Genomic DNA, 24400 nt, shown 5'->3' with positions numbered 1-24400 from the left:
AATGCTCTGACTTCATTCACTGTTACACCAAACATAAATGTCCTCATAAACCCATAAACCTTTTAGCTTGGGTTATTTTCAATTGACTGCACATTGGCTCTCAATAAGTTCACCATTGCTTCATTTTATGAAGTAAGCCCTATGTGTAGGTTTATCTTGCTTAAGTAAGTTGATGAATGATAGGAGCATAACATGGTTAAATACAATTCACTAGTCATTGGTTAAAAAATAATTTAACCTACAGTTTCTGCTCTTTCCACAACCAAAACAATTACTTCTCTGAAAAAGTATTTGATTGAGTTATGTAAAACTTCCCTTTTGCCATTTTCCGTCCATTGACATAGGTAAAAGCCTAAGTGAACCTGGAGTGGTTAAGGCAGAATCAAAACAGCCTAAATGATTACACACGACCATTTATAATTGAGGGCAAGGGCCGAACATCTGTACTTTATATCCATAACATTTGTAGCATCATTTCCTCAGTGATTAGATATTTCAGATTTTCTGTTCAATTATAACAATTGTTAATGTTGTGATAGTTTTAACTATAGTTCCTATTTCATTTTCCTCTAGATCTTTGAATTGCTTTATCTATACTTCATTTTCATTAAATTTTTTTTCCTGAAATTACCTTTTCTTTTCTATGTAAAAGAAAGTAATGCAAACTAAATAAAAATATTCAAAATGTTGTCTTTGCCATTGGCAAATTAACTGTCTGTTTTTGCTGTTCTTACACAAACACAGCTAGAATTCCGATAACCGGTATCAGAGTGTTTAACCGCAGGCAAATGGCCCCAATGAGATGATGCACACAAGTTAGCAAACTAGCTGAGAGAAAAAAAAAAAATGCACACCTTGATTTATTAGCAGTTGTCATTTACCACTTTTGCAATTATTGAAAAATAAACAGCCCTGGTAGTTCAGTGGTAAAGAATCCACCTGCAGTGCAGGAGGCCACTTGCAATGCAGGAGATGTGGTTTCGATCCCTGAGTGGGAAAGATTCTCTGGAGAAGGAAATGGCAACCCATTCCAGCATTCTTGCCTGGGGAACCCCATGGACAGAGGAGCCTGGTGAGGTATAGTCCATGGGGTCACAAGAGTCAGACACAACTTAGAGACTAAATCACCACCACAATCTATTAGGAATTAAATCTTCACTTTAACAAAGTTGGTAGACATTTCCCCAAAATTTTCATATGGCGAAAGAACAATCTGGGAAGTTTAAAATTAAATTTGATAATGAAGATCATAAAAATGGCCTACAGTTATTGCTTTTGAAAACTTAAGCAACATGTATATAATTTTATAAAACTGAAGGAGTATAATATTTAAATTTACTATCCTTTAAATTTCACAAACTGAAGTCATCTAGGTTTTACTCATCATATTAATTTTGGTATTTTGTTTTAGTTTTCAATTTTTCACTCCACCATTTTTATAAGAGGAACTTTGTTGTTGTTCAGTTGCTAAGTCATGTCCAACCCTTTGCAACCCAGTGCACTGCAGCACGACACACCTCCCTGTCCTTCACTATCTCCTGGAGTTTGCTTAGATTCACATCCACTGAGTCAGTGATAATATCTGACCATCTCATCCCCTGCTGCCCTCTTCTCCTTTTGCCTTCAATCTTTCCCAGCATCAGGGTCTTTTTCAATGAGTCAGCTCTTTGCATCAGGTAACCAAAGTATTGGAAGAAAACTATACATAACATATTATATATATTATTATATATACTAAGAGGAATACTATGTTATTATTATTGAATTACTTTCTATTCATTTCCTTCTGAGCTTGGTCTTCTGGAATCAGCTTCTGTAGCATCTAGACATGCACAAACTTAGTATCCCTAAGGGTCCTCATCCATTAGCAAACATACCATTCCCTACTCCCAGAAATGAGTTGACCAGGAACATCATTGGGGTAACTTGACACTTGCTAACAGTAAAAGGTTCCCTATACTCCCTCAAAGCATCATAAATCTTAGTAATTTCTGTCAACAGAGGCAGGTTCATCTAATTACACAATCTCTTCTTTTATGGAGAAAGAACCAAAGTTCAACAACTCCCAATTGGTCTCTGGTGTCAAGCCAGGATAAACCATACAGAAAAGACTTCCCCTGATGTGTTTACTTTGAAGTGACACATTATCACAAACTCACCCTCTGGTAGTTTCTGGAACTTTGAGTGCAAAACCTGTTTATAATTCATTGATGAGGATATGCACATTTACTTTGACTACACTTTTTATCTTTGATGCACCATTTCTCTAAGAATGTCATATCAGTAACTGATAATGAGGGATCTTTATTTCCCCATAATTCCCATCACTATCTTTAAAGTTTTCATTTCCTACCTGAGGTCTTACATTTGGTCCCCAGATACCATCCCCAGCCATTGGTCAAAGTAGCAAGTTACATTCACATACTCATCCAAAGAAGGCGCCTTTATTGAGTAAGGTAAAATGTCAACATAGAAGAAAAAAGTGACTAAATAAAGCATCAAATTGTGTCAGAATAATGCATGAACTCTCTCTGATCATAGTATTTATATGACAACTCTGGACAGTTCACTTAATTAGAATGGGAAGTGAAAATTACCTCTGGGAGAAAGTGAATAGGAAAAGAAAGAAAACTAATGTAGGTGACAAGGTAGCAACAGAATAGAAGAACATACAAATAAGGAAGAGTGGGGAAAGTTCATTTATTGGTGACAGGGGATGTTTGAGCACATGCAGAGTCTGAGAGGAATTAAACAGAAAAGAGAGAGAATGAAAACAAATGTAGGTGGGGTTTTAGAGAAGCTGGGAGGGCATAAAATTAGTAGAAAAGATAGCGTGATCAACACTGAACATAGCAAGGTCATTTCATCCTCTGAAAAGGAGGGAAAGAGGTATGGGAGGGGGGAGGTAGATAAATGTAGGTCGGAACAGAACCTGAACGAGATCTTTGGTTACTTCTGTTTTTCCTCTAAGGAGTATAGGGCAAGATCATATTTTTCCAATTAAAGAGCTAAGGGAAAGTGCTCTTGGGAAGGGATAAATATTCATAACCATTGCTCTAGGTAAGAAAGAAAACAGACCAGAAACCAGTGAAGAAGCTGAAGCTTCAGAGTGTCAAGCAGAGGTTAAAGACAGATTTGTATTATCCCACTTCATAGAAATACTTGGTTTTCTGCAGCAACACCTGAGTGCCTGCGGTTGGAGCAGGAAAAATAGATTGTTGGCAAAATGCAGCTTTGGGGGTATAAACAATGGACTTGGAGGAAACAAATAGAAAAGGTCAGCAGCTGGGAGATGGGTAAAGTAATGGACCTGGTGCTCAGAGAAGGATGTGAAACCAGGAGGAAGCTCATGATGAGTAGGAGAAAGTGTATGTGTGCGTGCATGTGTGTGTATGGGGCCGGGGCCTGTGGTGGGGTGGGGGTGGGGGGTTGGGGGGTGGGTAGATGGGCAGAAAGGAGGCAAATGACTGGTGGTCCTGCCAAATTGGAACAGTAGCTCTGGTGCGAGAAAGAAAATGAGAGAGCTGGAATAAAGAATGTCACTGTCCCAGTGTGAACTGTTAGATTTAGAGATTTCAGATATAGCAGTCTGGAGCAACATGAAAGCCCAAGGATTAGTCTTGGAAGTAGGTTTCTAAAAACAGGGTGCTTTATTTAGTGTTTGATATGAAAGTTGGCAGAAGTTTTAAAGGAATGGACATTTGTGAGCTGCGTGTCTGACAGATATTGGAGAATGATCTGGAGGTGAAAAGTAATGGAAACAAGGACTGGCAGAAGTTGCAGAAATTGCACAAGAGGAGAGGCTTGCCTTTGGGGAGAAAACAGACACCTGCATGAGCAACATGGAAAGGCAGGGTGACACTTGGCCCAACTCACATGGGAGGCTGATGTGAAACAATGGAAAAATCCTTCATGGGTTATAAAATGTAATTTAAATTAAAAGTGTTATTATTACTATTTGTGTACAAAATTATATATAGACATGGATATTGGAATCTATCCACATGCATACAAAATTATGCCTCATATGCTATCAATACTACTTACTATTAAAATTTTAGCAACTCTTGTAATATCTTGCACTTTATCTTAACAGTTCTTAAAACATTTCATATGCACATTTCAGTATTTTCTTACCACAATCCTGGAAGGTAAATAGTAGATACCATTATCCATGGATATGAAAATTGAAGACAATGAGTGATTTGGCTAAAGCCAAGGTTTTTTTTTTTTAAATTTGGATAAAAGAAAGTGAAGTTTTCTAACTCCCAAAGGTAACAAGAAAAAACAAAAAACAACAGAAAAACTCTTTACCAGGTGTTCATGTGCTTCCTACTTTCCCTGTATAATAACATCTAGGATACATGCATACCCGATACCTCTCTGTTGTGTATTTTTTCTTAGCCACCACATACCAGAATATTAGAACTTTAAAGGCTCAAAGGTATTGAATTTGCAAGGTGATTCTATCTTCAACAGTCAATTTCCTTTCTGAGACTTCACATATTTACCTGTTGATACAATTATTTTCCAAACTGTTTCTTGGTAGTGAAGACAAACCCACAATTCTGTGCCTTAGACACTGTTCATCAAAAATGAATATAGAATAATTTTGCACTGAATTTCAGGAAAGTAGGATGCTACTCTCAACACAAATATCTACTATATCTAAACCATGAGTGTTTTAATAACGAAGGCTTCTTTTTACTCACTCTCAAAATAGATTTTTGAGTTGGAATTGTCTCTCTTAAATGATTATGCTTCAACAATAACTGTATTCTTGTGTTAATGCTTGCCTAATGACTGTATTTTAAACTTTGTAGATCTTAGTTTCCTCATCTGCAAAATGTGTAACCTCCATGATTGATCGGATATGGGCTTCATAAAGTATCTTGCATAGTACCTTAACTTGTTAAACATTCAGTAAAATAAAAGTGATTTTAATCAGCCATGATATATTAGCATGCAATTCACTCTTGGAGTATTTCCTTCCTTTGTGTGAACTGTATCATTGTATTGACACCAATAGGAGGAAACAGACTAATTGTAACCTTGAGTCAGACAAATTTGATAGACTGCCTGATAGAGTGTCATGGATGGAGGTCCATGACATTGTATAGGAGGCAGTGATTGAGATGATCCCCAAGAAAAAGAAATGCAAAAAGGTAAAATTGTTGTCTGAGGAGGCCTTACAAATAGCTGAGAAAAACAGAGAAGCAAAAGGCAAAAGAGAAAATGAAAGATACACCCATCTGAATGCAGAGTTCCAAAGAATAGCAAGGAGAAAAAAAAGGCTTCCTCTGTGATCAATGCAAAGAAATAGAGGAAAACAATAGAATGGGAAAGACTTGAGATCACTTCAAGAAAATTAGAGATGCCAAGGGAACATTTCATGCAAAGATGGGCACAATAATGGACAGAAATGGTGTGGATCTAACAGAAGCAGATGTATTAAGAAGAGGTGGCAAGAATACACAGAAGAACTGTACAAAATATCTTCATGACCCAGATAATCACAATAGTGTGATCACTCACCTAAAACCAGACATCCTGGAATGCAAAAGTCAAGTGGGCCTTAGGAAGCATCACTACAAACAAAGCTAGTGGAGGTGATGGAATTCCAGTTGAGCTATTTCAAATCCTGAAAGATGATGCTATGAAAATGCTACATTGAATATGCCAACAAATTCGGAATACTCAGCAGTGGCCACAGGACTGGAAAAGGTCAGTGTTCATTCCAATCCCCAAAAAAAGGCAATGCTGAAGAATGTTCAAACCACCGCACAGTTGCACTCATCTCACACACTAGCAAAGTAATGCTCAAAATTCTCCAAGCCAGGCTTCAACAGTATGTGAACTGTGAACTTCCAGATGTTCAAGCTGGTTTTAGAAAAGGCAGAGGAACCAGAGATCAAATTGCCAACAACCGTTGGATCATCGAAAAAGCAAGAGAGAGTTCCAGAAAAACATCTATTTCTGCTTTATTGACTACACTAAAGCCTTTGACTATTTGGATCACAACAAAGTGTGGAAAATTCTTCAAGAGATGGGAATACCCAACCACCTTACCTGCCTCCGGAGAAATCTGTATGCAGGTCAGGAAGCAACAGTTAGAACTGGACATGGAACAACAGACTGGCTCCATACTGGGAAAGGAGTCCATCAAGGCGGACGGACTTGTCATGTTGCTTAATTAACTTATATGCAGAGTACATCATGTGAAAACCCAGGTTGGATGAAGCACAAGCTGGAATTAAGATTACGAGGAGAAATACCAATAACCTCAGACATGCAGATGACACCACCCTTGTGGAAGAAAGTGAGAGGAACTAAAGAGCCTCTTGAAAAAAGTGAAAGAGGAGAGTGAAAAAGTTGTCTTAAAACTCAGCATTTAAAAAAAAAAAAAAAAAAAAAAAACTCAGCATTTAAAAAACAAGGATCATGGCATCCAGTCCCATCTCTTCATGGCAAATAGATGGGGAAATAGTGGAAACAGTAGCAGACTTTATTTTTTGGGGCTCCAGAATCACTGCAGATGTTGACTGCAGTCAAGAAATTAAAAGGCGCTTGCTCCTTGGAAGGAAAGTTATGACCAACCTAGAAAGCATATCAAAAAGCAGAGACAATTACTTTGCCAACAAAGGTCTGTCTAGTCAAAGCTATGGTTTTTCCAGTAGTCATGTATGGATATGAGGGTTGGACTGTAAAGAAAGCTGAGTGCCTAAGAATTGTTGCTTTTGAACTGTGGTGTTGGAGAAGACTCTTGAAAGTCCCTTGGACTTCAAGGAGATCCAACCAGTAGATCCTAAAGGAGATCAGTTCTGAGTGTTCATTGAGAGGACTGATATTGAAGCTGAAACTCCAATACTTTGGCCACCTGATATGAAGAGCTGACTCATTTGAAAAGACCCTGATGCTGGGCAAGATTGAAGGCGGGAGAAGAGGGGACGACAGAGAATGAGATGGTTGGATGGCATCACCGACTCAATGGGCATGAGTTTGGGTAAACTCCAGGAGTTAGTGATAGACAGGGAGGCCTGGCCTCCTGCAGTCCATGGGGTCGCAAAGAGTCAGACACGACTGAGCGACTGAACTGAACTACTACATGAATGTGACAGTTGGATCATAAAGAAATCTGAGTGCCAAAGAATTGATTTTTTTGAACTGTGGTGTTGGAAGAGTCTTGAGTGTCCCTTGGACTGCAACGATATCAAACCAGTCAATCCTAAAGTCAGTCAGTCCTGAATATTCATTGGAAGGATTGACGCTGAAGCTGAAGTTCCAATATTATCTGGACGCGTGATGGAAAGAATTGACCTCTTGGAAAAGACCCTGATGCTGGGAAAGATTGAAGGCTGGAGGAGAGGGGGATAACAGAGGATGAGACAGTTGGATGACACCACCGGGTCTAGGGACGTGGGTTTGAGCGAGCTCTAGTAGTTGGTGATGGACAGGGAAGCCAGGCATGCAGCAGTCCATGGGGTCACAGAGTCGGACATGACTGACTGAACTGAACTGACTAAACATTGAGTCTGAAATCACAGTGTCACTGAGGAAGAAGTTTACAAACTGATTATTTAAAAAGCAAAGCAGATAGGGAAGGATCTCTTTAAACAAGACATAAAGATCTAGGATAAAGAGAAAATGCTTGGTAAATTTACCAACATGTAGAGTTCTTCAAAACACGCCAGAAAGAAAGTAAAAGACAAATCAGAAGGCAGGACTTACATCAATCCAACCCCATGAATCATGGTTAATATACAAGTGATGCCAGGCAATGATTAATAAACAGTTTTGTAAGGAACTGTAGCTGGTATACTGCTTTTACTCAGGATATATTTTCTTCTTCCTTTTCAAAAAGAAAATGTTCTGTCTTTGTTACTTCTCTAGTATTCTTCAGTTAGCTCCTCCTTTAGGCCTCCATGCAGGGCCATTCTTAGAATCCCCTGCTCCTTTCACCTCCCTGAGGACCAGTCTGGTGACTGTAATGTTGAGGGTCCTCAGATGACGGGTGGCATTACACTTTGAGGGAGGTAGAAACTATGCCCGAGGATGCCAATGGCTGGGATGGGGAGGGAGTAGGTGGTTTGAGGAAAAGAGGTAGAGAAAGCTCTTTTCAACCCAGGAACTTTGATATTAAATTTCCCTTTGGAGTAGTTACATGCTGCCTAGATGAAAGCACTAGAAACAAACAAAATGGTAGTGGCAGCCATCCTGAAAGTAAATACAGTGGTACTTTAACAGACTAATTGCTCAACCAAGGCCTCATGCCTGCCTATATCTAAGGAAGGGAAAGAGGCTTAAATAGATGCATTATGCAATGCCTGTTGTTCTCACCAAATAAAACCTGGTGCAATAAATTCCAAACAAGTAAAATAGGCTTAATAATGAGGGAACTATTTCTATGGCACCTTATCATGTATCAACTGCTGCCTTTAGATTGCTAGATTTTTATTTCTCTGTGTATGAGTGCTCAGTAATTCAGTCATGTCCAACTCTTGGTGGCTTGATAGACTGTGGCCTGCCAGGCTCCTCTGTCCATGGAATTTCCCAGGCAAGAATACTGGAGTGGGTTTCCATTTCCTGCTCCAGGGGATCTTCCTGATCCAGGGGTTAAAAGTGAACCTCATACGTCTCCTTCATTGGCAGGTGGATTCTTTACTAGTGTCTATTACTAGGTTGAAACATGTGAAATTGCCAACAGTCAACTATTGTGACCTACAAATGGCCATTGTGCACAATTCAGCCTGAATTTTATCTGCATTTTACAGATGAAGAAACAGAACACTTAAGTAACTTTCCAGAAAGAGTCAAGCCTGGGCCCTAATCACTGAGCTTCTGTTTCTATAGTCATTGTGAGCCACCAAAACACACTGCCTCTCCACCACCCTGAATTAAAATGATAGAAATGGTTTCTTTCAACCTAAAAATTCTATCCATGAATCTGTGCTACATTGTTCCCAGTCTCCATACACCAGTCTCTTCATGCCTTGCTATTTCTTTTGAAATGAATCAGTGCTCACCTAGTCACTCAACTGGAAATCTCATAATAGAATTTTCTTTCTTTTTTAAATTTCTTTACCACAGGTGACTGCAGCCATGAAATGAAAAGACATGGACTCCTTAGAAGAAAATCTATGATAAATCTAGACAGTATAAAAAAGGAAAAGACATCACATTGCCAACAAAGACTCATATAGTCAAAGCTATGGTTTTCCAGTGGTCATGTACAGATATAAGAGCTGGATCATAAAGAAGGCAGAGTGCCAAAGAATTGATGCTTTTGAACTGTGGTGCTGGAAAAGACTCTTGAGAGTCCCCCGAACATCAATGAGATCAAATCAGTCAATCCTAAAGGAAATCAACCCTGAATATTCATTGGAAGAACTGGTGCTTAAGCTAAAGCTCTAATACTTTGCCCACCTGATGCGAAGAGTTGACTCATTGGAAAAGACCCCAATGCTGGGCAAGCTTGAGGGCAGGAGGAGAAGGGGGTGACAGAGGATGAGATGGTTGGATGGCATCACTGACTCAAGGGATATGAGTTTGAGCAGAATCTGGAAGGTAGTGGAGGACTGGGAAGCCTGGCATGCTGTAGTCCATGGGGCCACAAAGAGTCAGACATGACTGAGCAACTGAATGATAACAAGAAACCAGAACCCAAATGATATTTATTAAGCCTACCGCAGAAGGAGCCACAGAACCCCAGGGCTTGAGAGCTGGGAGAAACTTGGGGATAATCCAGTCATTTTCTAATACAGACATAGTCACTGAGTGAGCAGGGGGCAGAATCAGGACAATAGTTTAGACTCCTGAGCCCTGGTCTGCTCTTCTCTCCCCTCTCTTCTCACACTGGACTCATATGTTATAGATCAGGGGTCCCCAACCCCCCCAGTCATGGACTGGTAACCATCCATGGTCTGTTAGAAACTGGGCTGCACAGCAGAGGTGAGGGGAAGGCAAGCAAGAAAAGCTCCATCTGTACTTACAACTGCTCCCCATCACACACATTACTGCCTGAGTTCTACCTCATCGGATCACTCTTACAGGAGCACAAACCGTACTGTGTTCTGCACATGTAAGTGGTCTAGGTTCTTATGAGACTTGAGTGCCTGATGATCTGATTTTGCATTATGGTGAGTTGTATAATTATTTCATTATATATCACAATGTAATAATAGAATTAAAGTGCACAAGAAATGAGTTGGCTTCCCTGATGGCTCAGTGGTAAAGAATCTGCCTGTGACGCAGGAGGTGCAAGAGACGCACCTGGATCCCCCTGGAGAAGGAAATAGCAACTCGCTCCAGTATTATGGCCTGAAAAATCCCATGGAGAGAGGAGCCTGGCAGGCTACAGTCCATGGTGTTGCAAAGAGTTGGAAATGACTGAGTAACTGAGCACACCTCAATAATAATAGAGTTAAAGTGCGCGATGAATGTAATGTGCATGAATCATCCTGAAGCCATCCCATATGCCCAGTCTGGGGAAAAATTATCTTCCACAAAGCTGGTCCCTTCTGTCAGAAAAGTTGGGGGCCACTACTATAGATAATACCTCTTTGCTTCTCTGCAGGGCCCATTTAACTCTCTAACTCTCCCACATGACAATAGCTCAACTCATTGGGCCAATCACTCTTCTAAATGGTTTACCTGTATTACCTCATGAGTCAGCACAACAATTTAACAATACTTACTGTTATAAACCTCATTTTACAAGTAGGAAACCAAGACACAGAAAAATTAAAGTGATTTACACTAGTTCACATAGTTTGTAGACTAGTGCCAGAGGCCATGCCCCCTTCACCCAATCGTATGCCCTTTGTCCTGTCCAAAGCACAGACTGACTTCTTTTGGGAAGTCAGTTGGGAAGCGGTTCCCAATTGTTGCCTCACTGTTGAAAGTCGTTTATCTGCCAAACTCTCTGAGCCCCCAGGAAACATCAGCTTATATGGGATTGGCTATTTATTTGTCTGTTTTGTCTCCTGGTTTGCAAACAACTTAAAAATGTTGATTGAATTCATGAAAGAATGACAGGCCAACTAAATCTCTCTATCTTTGATTTCTCCTTATTTCATCTATCTTCCACATGGAAGTGAACTGGGGAAACTAGTGAGACATTAGTCTATAGGTGCCATGGAGGCTCGTAAACCCTTTGTTTATCTTCCTTAAAAACCAAAGATAAGCCTTTTGATTGTTGTTCCCCACGTTTGGTGATGAATTCATCATGCTATTAAGACAGCAATTTTCTTCATCCATAGTCACCATATCTAGGGCCCAAATTTGTTTTAAATTTTATACTTTGACTTATTTTTTCTTAATATATACATTTTATTGATGTATAGTTGACTTACAACATTTCAGGTGCACAGCAAGGTGATTCCCTTATACATACACACACATATTATTTTTCAGATTATTGCACTATTGATTATTGCAAGATATTGACTATAGTTTATGGTTCTATACTGTAAACCTTTGCTACATGTTGCATATCTATTTTAAAAAAAATAAGAAATCTAGCTTTCTATCCATACTAAGTCAAACAAGTAAATCAAAATGTCATAAATTTCTTAGGCAAAAATTCATAAGATTTCTAAAATATATATATTATACATACTATATACACACACACAACACACACACACACACACACACATGCACATACACACACAAAGCTTTTCTACCATGCTTGATAAAGGCTTAAGAAAGAACATTAAAAAAAATAGAGATGATGAAATTGGAAAACATACACCAAATGAAATGGGGGCACTGAATATGAAATAGAAAAACTGAAACAAACTACACAAAAGTAAAAGATCATCATATAGTCCAGTTATTCTTAAACATGGCTGCTCATTAGAAACATATCTGGAGCTCTAGAGAAAAATGCTCTGAGCATTTGTATTTTTCAAAAACTTTCAAGATAATTCTGATATGCATCTGGATTTTAAAAAGTGATTACAAGTTTTTCTATTAGATTGTAATTTTGGAGATACAGAATTCTATTATTTTTCCATTAACCAATCATGATACAACAGCATTAAGTGAATAATAGTTACATGATCACAATAGTAAAAGATGTTTATCAGTTTTCACAGTCAGTAGCCAGACAAAAAATAAAGCCATAATGGGAAAATTATTAACCTAACAATATGAAACACTTACATACAATTTGGGGGTTAAGCTGAGTGATGCAGTAGATGGAAATGCATACATGTACATGTTTTCCCTGCCCAGCCAGTTGGCGCATTGAATCCATTAACATTTAATGTAATTATCGATATGTATGATTCTATAACCACTTTCTTAATTCTTTTGGGCTTATTTTGTATGGATCTTTTCCTTCTCTTGTGTTTCCTACCTAGAGAAGTTCCTTTAGCATTTGCTGTAAAGCTGGTTTGGTGGCACTGAATTCTCTCAATGTTTGCTTGTCTGGAAAGCTTTTGATATCTCTATCAAATCTGAATGAGAGTGTTGCTGGTAGAGTATTCTTGGTTGTAGGTTTTTCCCTTTCATCACTCTAAATATATCACACCATTCTCTTCTGGCTTGTAGAGGTTCTGTTGAGAAATCAGCTGATAACCTAATAGGAGTTCCCTTATATATTATCTGTTATTTTTCTCTTGTTGCTTTTAATATTAATCTTTGTCTTTAATTTTTGTCAGTTTGATTACTATGGGTCTTGGTGTGTTCCTCCTTGGGTTTATCCTCCCTGTGACTCTCTGCACTTCCTAGACTTGGTTGACAATTTCCTTTCCATGTTAGGGAAGTTTTCAGATATTATGCTTTCAAATATTTTCTCAGGTTCTCTCTCTCTTCTCCTTCTGGGACCCCATCATATGAATGTTGGTGCATTTAATGTTGTCCCAGAGGTCTCTTAGCTGTCTTTTTTTTTTTTTTTTCTTCTTCTATATTCTGTTCTGAGGCAGTGATTTCCACCATTCTGTCCTCCAGGTCACTTATCCATTCTTCTGCCTCAGTTATGCTGCTATTGATTCCTTCTAGTATATTGTTCATCTCTGTTTGTTTGTTCTTTATTTCTCCTAGGTCTTTGGTAAACATTTTTTGCATCTTCTCCATTCTGTTTCTGACATCCTGGATCATCTTCACTATCATTATTCCGAGTTCTTTTTCTGAAAGGTGCCTATCTCCACTTCATTTCTTTGTTTACCTGGGGTTTTATATTGCCCCTTCATCTGGGACATAACTCTCTGCTTTTTCATCCTGATTAACTTTCTCTACTGTGGTTTTTGTTCTAGCTGTGGGATTGTGGTTATTCTTGCTTCTTCAATCTGCTCTCTAGTGGACAAGGCTAAGAGGCTTCTGTAAGCTTCCTGATGGGAGGGACTGGGTGGTGAAAACTGGGTTTTGCTCCGCTGGGCAAAGCCTTGCTCAGTAAAGCTTTAATCAGAGTGTAAAAAGGCAAGTGACAGATTGGAAGAAGGTATTCAAATTACATACATCTAATAAAGGAATTGCATCCAAGATAGGTAAAGTACATGCACAAATCATGAAAAATTTCCCAATAAATAATAAACCTGATAAACAAATGGGCAAAAACTTGGGCACATCTCAAGAAAAGATATGCGGGTGGAGGAGCCAAGATGGCAGAGGAATAGGACGGGGAGACCACTTTCTCCCCTACAAATTCATCGAAAGAACAATTGAACGCAGAGCAAACTTCACAAAACAACTTCTGATCGCTAGCTGAGGTCATCAGGAGCCCAGAAAAGCAGCCCATTGTCTTCGAAAGGAGGTAGGACAAAATATAAAAGATAAAAAGAGAGACAAAAGAGCTAAGGACGGAGATCCGTCCCAGGAAGGGAGTCTTAATAGAGGAAGTTTCCAAACACCAGGAAACCCTCGCACTGGCGGGTCTGGAGAAAGTTTTTGAATCTCAGAGGGCAACCTAACTGGGAGGGGAAAAATAAATAAAACCCACAGATTACCTGCCTAAAAGCAACTCCCAGCAGAAAAGTACCCCAGACTTCCGCATCCGCCCCCAGCAAGTGGGGGCGGAACGGAGAGGAGTGGGCAGCATTGCTTAGGACCGGGCCTGAGTGCCCTGAGGGCAATCAGAGGGAGCTGTTGTGAGTTAACCAACTTAAACTGTGGGACAGCAAAAGAGAGAAAATTAACCAGCCCGAACACACTGCCGGCTGTTCACAGAACAAAGGGACCGAGCAAGTCCAGAGGAGCTAGTCAGCTGCGGACCGGCCCAGCCCCGCAGGAGGCAGGAGGCAGGGGGGAGGGGAAAGGGGCAGGCTTGGCCCCAAGGACCGCATCCCCTACCACACTGCAAACAGGCCTCCAGTTTCTAACCAAAGAATTCCTGAGATTCTGGATGGTCGACATCCACCGGAAGGGTGGTGGCGAGACACAGGGCTCAGGCACCTGACCGGCGCGGGCGGGGACTGGGGCTGGGGACGCGGAGGGCAGAAGGAACGCCGCACCCGGGGGGAGTGCGTTCGTCAAGCTCCTGGCTGCCTGAGCCGCTAGGACGGGGAAGGCACAAAACACAGGCGCAGCCAAGTCCACGCTTTTGTGGAACAACCGAGGGCTGGAATCGCACTCAGCGCAAGGCATGCTCCATATAGAGCAGCCGGGAGCCTGAGCAGCGTAGACGGGGAAAGCAGCACCAGCCCCTCCCCGCAGCACAACGGAACTAGCAACCTAGTAAGAGACCACCTCCGCCCGCCTGTGTCAGGGCAGAAGTTAGGCACTGAAGAGCCCGGCAAACAGAAGCCAAATAAACAAAGGGAACCGCTTCAGAAGGGACCTGTGCAACAGATTAAAATCCCTGTAGAAAACACCGACTACACTGGAAGGGGCCTGTAGATATCGAGAAGTGTAAGCTGGAACAAGGAGCTATCTGAAACTGAACCGAACTCACACTGACCACAAAAGCTCCAGAGAAATTCCTGGATGTATTTTTACTTTTTTTTTTTTTAATTAAAAAAAAAATTTTTTTTTTCTTTTTTATTTTTTCTCTTTTATTTTCTTTTAAAATTCCCGGTCAAAGGGTCAGCGTCTCTGACTGGCTGAGGGGAAGACGCCGGGCGGTAAATGGCGCTGCAGGCGGGAAGGTTGACTGGCTGGTACGCCGAGCCTCTGGGGAGATGTGTAGTGACTTCCATAGGGCTGAATCTGGGACGGAGCTCCTTGCCCGACTGGAAGGTAGAAGTTCCTTGAAAGAAATAGAACCACATCTGTTTGCTGATGAAGAGTCACCTGTGCATGGTGATAGTCTTGAATTTCATGGTCCAGAAGGAACAGGAAAGACAGAAATGCTTTATCATTTAACAGCACGATGTATACTTCCAAAATCAGAAGGTGGACTGGAAGTAGAAGTCGTGTTTATTGATACAGATTACCACTTTGATATGCTCCGGCTTGTTACAGTCCTTGAGCATAGACTATCCCAAAGCTCTGAAGAAATAATAAAACGCTGCCTTGGGTGATTGTTTTTGGTGTACTGCAGTAGTAGCACCCAGTTACTCCTCACCCTGTGCTCGCTGGGAACCATGCTCTGTAGTCATCCCTCTGTCTGCCTTTTGATTTTGGATAGCCTGTCAGCTTTTTATTGGATAGACCGCATCAACGGAGGAGAAAGTGTTAACTTACAGGAGTCTACTCTGAAGAAGTGTTCTCAACTCTTAGAAAAGCTTGTAAACGAGTATCGGTTGGTTCTCTTTGCAACAACACAAAGTATAATGCAGAAAGCCTCACACCTGGAGGAAGGGCCTTCCTGTGCCTTTAATCGCCTGAGTGATGTGGATGTAGACTATAGACCCTATCTCTGTAAGGCCTGGCAGCAGGTGGTGAAGCACAGAATACTTTTCTCCAAACAAAATGATTCTAAAGCCGGCAACCAGTTTTCTTTAGTTTCACGTCATTTAAAAAGTAACAATTTAAAAAAACACTTTTTTACTATTGGAGAAAGTGGTGTTGAGTTTTGTTGATGTGTATCATAAAACAGTCTTTTGTCAGATCTTACACAGTTTTAAAAAGTGTTTAATAGGCTAAAATGATTTGATTCTAAAATTTTAAACTAAACTTTGCGCAGTGGCAGTATCATAGCCAATGAGGTTTATCCGAGGCACGATTATTGCTAATTGAAACTAAACTCTAAGGGAATCTAACATAACCACGTTTCTACACAGAATGGATTTCTTAAACTGGAACCTTAGACTGTTCTGTTCCTGGGTTGTTGAAGGTTATTCAGAGTGATAATAATAATAGTTAAACTACATTAAGTTGTTTTAAAACTAAATAAATAAGATAGACATTTCAGTCCAAATAAAATGGAGTTTTCTAACTTTGTGTCACATTTCTGGAACTCAGTTAAATACTTGTTTAGCAAAGTTGAAACACCTTTCTGATTTTTCATATGTAACTTCTTTAAGAAGCTGTGAACTTGGAAAATGTTTCTATGGAGCTGTTATTTCTGTAAAGGGGATGAAAGCAGGGAGCCTACCCAATCTGCCATTCACACCCAAGACTTCGGGAAGTCAGAGCATTCTGATCTGTCATACCGAATCCCAGGATGCAGCTGCATTGTGGTTGGGTTTCTGTATAACTGTTGAATCATGAGGAAATGAGATACCCATTCAGAGAATTCTGTGAAGGTTGAAATTCATCTTTCTTTTTAAGTAACTTGTTTGTTGTTATTGAGTCACTCAGTCATGTTCAACTCTTTGTGACCCCGTGGACTGCAGCACACCAGGCTTCTCTGTCCTTCATCATCTCCCAGAGTTTGCTCAAACTTGTGTCCTTCGAGTCCATGATGGCATCCAGCCATCTGGTCCTGTTACCCCTTTCTCCTCCTGCTTCTGTCTGTTAAGTAAGAGGCAAATGCTAAAACCATAGTAGAACTGCACATTACTTGTGTTTTCTTACCCATTTAGAATAGGTCAGACATACCCTGAAATGAATCGAAATGTTGCCAGCTGAGAGCTGGACAAGGCTTTATATCCCTTGGTCCAGTAATGGCCAGAAAGGGGTGCATGCGCCTCCAGGGGCACACAAGGTAGCCTGCGGTGAAGGAGCAAGAGAAATTTAGAACCTTGGTTCATATATTCTAATCTAAGAAAGGATTAAATCATATCAATATTTGATATTCAGATTGACCCTATCATTCAACCTGTATATCAGATTGTCTTGTGTCACTTGAATTTCTGAGGTATCCTGTAGGAAAAGTGGGAAGAACAATGGACATGGGTGTTCTCAAGGGTGTGTTCATTTAAATGTAACCTGCTTAGTTAAAATTAACTGTATGTTTACTTATCTAATAAAGCTGCTTTGTAAGGGCTTAAAAGATCATTTTCATAATGCAGGCATGGCAGATGTAGCATAAGCTATCTGTACCTGCAGCTCCAGCTTTGAGGAACCTGCAGTTCCCCAAACCCAGCGACTTCTGCAGGTGTCTTCTGGACACAGAGCCTGCTGGGCGGCATGTGGGCCAGGCGGGGCAGTCCTTAACCAGTGACAGTCAGCGTTTGGTAGGTGGGTAACTCCCTCCTCCTCACCTCTCAGTGAGAAAGAAGGTATTTCTCAGGGTGGCCCTGTAGGAGCCATCTGTTCATTATCTCACTGTCTCTTGCCTTCCATCCTTCCCTCTCTCTTCACCACGCTCATGCAGCCTCATGGGGTTGTCTCCCTAAGGAACAAAATCCTTGTCTAGGAACTGCTTTTGTTGTGAGTTGAGGGGGAACCAAACTATCGGCAGGCAATAAAACGTCGTCAGGTTGACAGCCTTTCTAGGCGCAGTATTTGCTCTTCAGCCACATTATGGAATTTAAAATGATGGCATTCTAATTGTTAATCAAGTTAAACTACATTGGATCACATTACTGTCATTCACACCCACTTAACCTTTGTGCTGTCAATAAACGTTATTTTGCTAATAATATACTTTAAAATATTGCCATATTTTATCCACAGTTCATCTTTTTTCATTTTATATTCTTGTGTATTTTATTACATGCAATACATGTTACACGTAAGTAATCTATAAATATTTGTATGTTGGGGGAGTATGCTTATTTTTCCTCCCCATAAAAGTGTGTGATCAATAAGAGTGTGTGATCAATAAAAGTGACAATCTCTTGCTCTACTTGAGAGGACTTCTCCTTTTAGCTGTTGAGATGTGAAAATTCTGTAACCTTCGTTATCAAGCTCTGGATGTGTGTTACACACGTTTATGAAAAACTAGCAACTCTTAGCAGGACTGTGGCCTTGACTGTGATAGGAGTTCCCGTTTCTCCTCTGTATAAATGAAGTGCTAATTTCATGGACTGTTATTCACAGATTTATAACTTATTCTTCAGGAACATGATTAAAAAATAATGAACTTTTATTATTAACTTAAATTATCAATTATATATTAATGTGTCAGACCAAAGACTTAGTTATCTTAAAAAGATTTGTTATCTCACATGTTGGAAGGAATTAAGAATCCTGGTTAATAAAAAATTCTTTTAAACTAAAAAAAAAAAAAAAAAAAAAAAATTCCCTATTACTCCCCCATTACTCCTTAACTTTCATTTTCATAGATTTTTAACGATTATTTTAATTGGAAAAAAATTTTTTTTTTGCTTGTTGTTTTTTCCTTTTTCTCTTCTTTTTCTAAGTTTTTCTTTTTCTCTCTATTTCCTTCTAAATCCTCTATTACTCCTAATTTCATTTTCATTACACTATAACCTTGCAAAAAAAAAAAAAAAAGATAATCCCTATTTTTAAACCAAACTTCATATATATTTCAAAAATTTTTTGTGTGTTTTTGTTTTTAATATTGTATTTTTAAGAGTCTAACCACTACTCTAGATTTTTAATCTTTGTTTTTCAGTATATGATATAAATTGTGGACATTTAAGAATCCAATATTCAGTTCCCATTTTTATTCAGGAGTGTGTTGATTACTCTCTCCCAATCTTGACTCTCAGTTTTCTACCTCAGAACACCTCTATTTCCTCCTTTCCCCTTCTCTTCCCAATCCAATTCTGTGAATCTTTGTTGGTGTCTGGGCTACAGAGAACACTTTGGGAATAGAGAACTGTGTAGATCTGTCTCTCTCCTCTTGAGTCCCCCCTTTTCTCCACCTGCTCATCTCTATCTCCCTCCTCCCTCTCCTCTTTTTCATGTAACTCTGTGAACCTCTCTGGGTGTCCCTCACAGGGGAGAATCTTTTCATCATTAACCTAGAAGTTTTATTGTAAGTTCTGTATAGTTGGAGAAGTCTTGAGACTACTGGAAGAATAAGACTGAAATCCAGAGGCAGGAGACTTAAGCCCAAAACCTGAGAACACCAGAAAACTCCTGACTACATGGAACATTAAGTAATAAAAGACCGTCCAAAAGCCTCCACACCTACACTGAAACCAACCACCACCCAAGAGCCAATAAGTTTTAGAGCAAGACATACCACACAAATTCTCCAGCAACGCAGGAACATAGCCCTGAACGTCAACATACAGGCTGCCCAAAGTCACACCTAACACATAGACCCATCTCAAAACTCATTACTGGGCACTCCATTGCTCTCCAGAGAGAAGAAATCCAGTTCCACACACCAGAACACCGACGCAAGCTTCCCCAACCAGGAAACCTTGACAAGCCAAAGGTCCAACCCCACCCACTGGGTGAAACCTCCACAATAAAAAGGAACCACAGACCACCAGAACACAGAAAGGCCACTCCAAACACAGCAATCTAAACAAGATGAAAAGGCAGAGAAATACCCAGCAGGTAAAGGAACATGAAAAATGCCCACCAAGCCAAACAAAAGAGGAGGAGATAGGGAATCTACCTGAAAAAGAATTTAGAATAATGATAATAAAAATGATCCAAAATCTTGAAAACAAAATGGAGTTACAGATAAATAGCCTGGAGACAAAGATTGAGAAGATGCAAGAAATGTTTAATAAAGACCTAGAAGAAGCAAAAAAAGAGTCAATTAAAAATGAATAATGCAATAAAAGAGATCAAAAACATTCTGGAGGGAACCAAGAGTAGAATAACAGAGACAGAAGATAGGATAAGTGAGGTAGAAGATAAAATGGTGGAAATAAATGAAGCAGAGAGGAAAAATGAAAAAAGAATCAAAAGAAATGAGGACAACCTCAGGGACCTCTGGGACAATGTGAAACATCCCAACATTCGAATCATAGGAGTCCCAGAAGAAGACAAAAACAAAGGCCATGAGAAAATACTTGAGGAGATAATAGCTGAAAACTTCCCTAAAATGGGGAAGGAAATAGCCACCCAAGTCCAAGAAACCCAGAGAGTCCCAAACAGGATAAACCCAAGGCAAAACACCCCAAGACACATATTAATCAAATTAACAAAGATCAAACGCAAAGAACAAATATTAAAAGCAGCAAGGGAGAAACAACAAATAACACACAAAGGGATTCCCATAAGGATAACAGCTGATCTATCAATAGAAACCCTCCAGGCCAGAAGGGAATGGCAGGACATACTGAAAGTAATGAAAGAGAATAACCTACAACCTAGATTACTGTACCCAGCAAGGATCTCATTCAGATATGAAGGAGAATTCAAAATCTTTACAGACAAGCAAAAGCTGAGAGAATTCAGCACCACCAAACCAGCTCTTCAACAAACGCTAAAGGATCTTCTCTAGACAGGAAATGCAGAAAGGTTGTATAAACGTGAACCTAAAACAACAAAGTAAATGGCAACGGGACCACACCTATCAATAACTACCTTAAATGTAAATGGGTTGAATGCCCCAACCAAAAGACAAAGATTGGCTGAATGGATACAAAAACAAGACCCCTATATATGCTGTCTACAAGAGACCCACCTCAAAACAAGAGACACATACAGACTAAAAGTGAAGGGCTGGAAAAAAATATTTCACGCAAACGGAGACCAAAAGAAAGCAGGAGTCACAATACTCATATCAGATAAAATAGACTTTCAAATAAAGGCTGTGAAAAGAGACAAAGAAAGACACTACATAATGATCAAAGGATCAATCCAAGAAGAAGATATAACAATTATAAATATATATGCACCCAACATAGGAGCACTGCAATATGTAAGGCAAATGCTAACAAGTATGAAAGAGGAAATTAATAGTAACACAATAATAGTGGGAGACTTTAATACCCCACTCATAACTATGGATAGATCAACTAAACAGAAAATTAACAAGGAAACACAAACCTTAAATGACACAATGGACCAGCTAGACCTAATTGATATCTATAGGACATTTCACCCCAAAACAATCAACTTCACCTTTTTCTCAAGTGCACACGGAACCTTCTCCAGAATAGATCACATCCTGGGCCATAAATCTAGTCTTGGAAAATTAAAAAAAATTGAAATCATTCCAGTCATCTTTTCTGACCACAGTGCAGTAAGATTAGATCTCAATTACAGGAAAAAATTGTTAAAAATTCAAACATATGGAGGCTAAATAACACGCTTCTGAATAACCAACAAATCATAGAAGAAATCAAAAAAGAAATCAAAATATGCATAGATATGAATGAAAATGAAAACACAACAACCCAAAACCTATGGGACACTGTAAAAGCAGTGCTAAGGGGAAGGTTCATAGCATTACAGGCTTACCTCAAGAAACAAGAAAAAAGTCAAATAAATAAGCTAACTTTACACCTAAAGCAATTAGAAAAGGAAGAAATGAAGAACCCCAGGGTTAGTAGAAAGAAAGAAATCTTAAAAATTGGGGCAGAAATAAATGCAAAAGAAACTAAAGAGATCATAGCAAAAACCAACAAAGCTAAAAGCTGGTTTTTTGAAAAAATAAACAAAATTGACAAACCATTAGCAAGACTCATTAAGAAACAAAGAGAGAAGAACCAAATTAACAAAATTAGAAATGAAAATGGAGAGACCACAACAGACAACACTGAAATACAAAGGATCGTAAGAGACTACTACCAGCAGCTCTATGCCAATAAAATGGACAACTTGGAAGAAATGGACAAATTCTTAGAAAAGTATAACTTTCCAAAACTGAACCAGGAAGAAATAGAAGATCTTAACAGACCCATCACAAGCAAGGAAATCAAAACTGTAATCAGAAATCTTCCAGCAAACAAAAGCCCAGGACCAGATGGCTTCACAGCTGAATTCTATCAAAAATTTAGAGAAGAGCTAACACCTATCTTACTCAAACTCTTCCAGAAAATTGCAGATGAAGGTAAACTTCCAAACTCATTCTATGAGGCCACCATCACCCTAATTCCAAAACCAGACAAAAATGCCACAAAAAAAGAAAACTACAGGCCAATATCACTGATGAACATAGATGCAAAAATCCTTAACAAAATTCTAGCAAACAGAATCCAACAACATGTTAAAAAAAAGAAATCATACACCATGACCAATGGGCTTTATCCCAGGAATGGCCAAGGATTCTTTAATATCTGCAAATCAATCAATGTAATACACCCACATTAAACAATTGAAAGATAAACCATATATTATATCATAGAATGCAGAGAAAAGCCTTTGCAAATTCAACAACCATTTATGATTAAAACTCTCCAGAAAGCAGGAATAGAAGGAACATACCTCAACATAATAAAAGCTATATATGACAAACCCACAGCAAGCATTACCCTCAATGGTGAAAAATTGAAAGCATTTCCCCTGAAATCAGGAACAAAACAAGGGTGCCCACTCTCACCACTACTATTCAACATAGTGTTGGAAGTTTTGGCCACAGCAATCAGAGCAGAAAAAGAAGGAAAAGGAATCCAGATAGGAAAAGAAGAAGTGAAACTCTCACTGTTTGCAGATGACATGATCCTCTACATAGAAAACCCTAAAGACTCTACCAGAAAATTACTACAGCTAATCAATGAATATAGTAAAGTTGCAGGATATAAAATTAACACACAGAAATCCCTTGCATTCCTATATACTAACAATGAAAAAACAGAAAGAGAAATAAAGGAAACAATACCATTCACCATTGCAACAAAAAGAATAAAATACTTAGGAGTATATCTACCTAAAGAAACAAAAGACCTATACATAGAAAACTATAAAACACTGATGGAAGAAATCAAAGAGGACACAAACAGATGGAGAAACATACCGTGTTCATGGATTGGAAGAATCAATATTGTCAAAATGGCTATTCTACCCAAAGCAATCTATAGATTCAATGCAATCCCTATCAAGCTACCAACGGTATTTTTCACAGAACTAGAACAAATAATTTCACAATTTTGTATGGAAATACAAAAAACCTCGAATAGCCAAGTAATTTTGAGAAAGAGAATGGAACTGAGAATCACCTGCCTGACTTCAGATCTACTACAAAGCCATACAGTCATCAAGACAGAACTGGGTTACTGGCACAAAGACAGAATGTAGATTCAATGGAACAGATAGAAAGCCAGATAATAAATCCCGAACCTATGGACACCCTATCTTAGACAAAGGAGGCTTAGGATTAAATGGAAAAAGACAACCTCTTTAACAAGTGGTGCTGGGAAAACTGGTCAATCACTTTAAGAATGAACTAGAACACTTTCTAACCATACAACCAAATATCAAAAATGGAAAATTAAGAATCTAAATGTAAGACCAACTATAAAACTCTAGAGGAAGACAGGACAAAACATTCTCCGAACTAAATCACAGCAAGATCCTCTATGACGCCACCTCCAGAATATTGGGAATAAAAGCAAAACTAAACAATGGGACCTAATGAAACTTAAAACCTTTTGCACTACAAAGAAAACTATGAGTAAGGTGAAAAGATAGCCGTCAGATTGGGAGAAAATAGTAGCAAATGAAGAAACAGACAAAAGATTAATCTCAAAAAGATACAAGCAACTCCTGAAGCTCAATTCCAGAAAAATAAATGACCCAATCAAAAAATGAGCCAAAGAACTAAACAGACATTTCTCCAAAGAAGACATACAGATGGCTAACAAACACATGAAAAGATGCTCAACATCACTCAGTATCAGAGAAATGCAAATCAAAACCACAATGAGGTACCATTACACGCCAGTCAGGATGGCTGCTATCCAAAAGTCTACAAGCAATAATGCTGGAGAGGGTGTGGAGAAAAGGGAACCCTCTTACACTGTTGGTGGGAATGCAAACTAGTACAGCCACTATGGAGAACAGTGTGGAGATTCCTTAAAAAACTGGAAATAGAACTGCCATATGACCCAGTAATACCACTTCTGGGCATACACACTGAGGAAACCAGATCTGAAAGAGACACGTGCACCCCAATGTTCATCGCAGCACTGTTTATAATAGCCAGGACATGGAAGCAACCTAGATGCCCATCAGCAGATGAATGGATAAGGAAGCTGTGGTACATATACACCATGGAATATTACTCAGCCGTTAAAAAGAATTCATTTGAATCAGT

The 24400-nt window shown here is 39.2% G+C and overlaps 2 protein-coding genes and 1 pseudogene across 2 annotated transcripts in view; 2 read left to right on the top strand and 1 right to left on the bottom strand.

Annotated features, from left to right (window-relative positions):
* The window catches only part of FAR2 (fatty acyl-CoA reductase 2), a 177246-nt gene that overhangs the window by 135234 nt on the left and 17612 nt on the right, over window positions 1–24400 (bottom strand). The gene's annotated exons all lie outside the window — the stretch shown is intronic.
* On the top strand, window positions 15079–16055 carry LOC122423602 (DNA repair protein XRCC2-like). The gene is given in 1 exon segment (XM_043440825.1): window positions 15079–16055. A coding segment is annotated over 1 exon segment (843 nt). The 5' UTR covers window positions 15079–15119; the 3' UTR covers window positions 15963–16055.
* On the top strand, window positions 16055–16261 carry LOC122424145 (annotated as a pseudogene).

Source organism: Cervus canadensis, chromosome 21 (genome assembly GCF_019320065.1).
Source record: "Cervus canadensis isolate Bull #8, Minnesota chromosome 21, ASM1932006v1, whole genome shotgun sequence".
NCBI lineage: Eukaryota > Metazoa > Chordata > Mammalia > Artiodactyla > Cervidae > Cervus > Cervus canadensis.
This window is presented reverse-complemented; position numbering and strand designations above follow the sequence as displayed.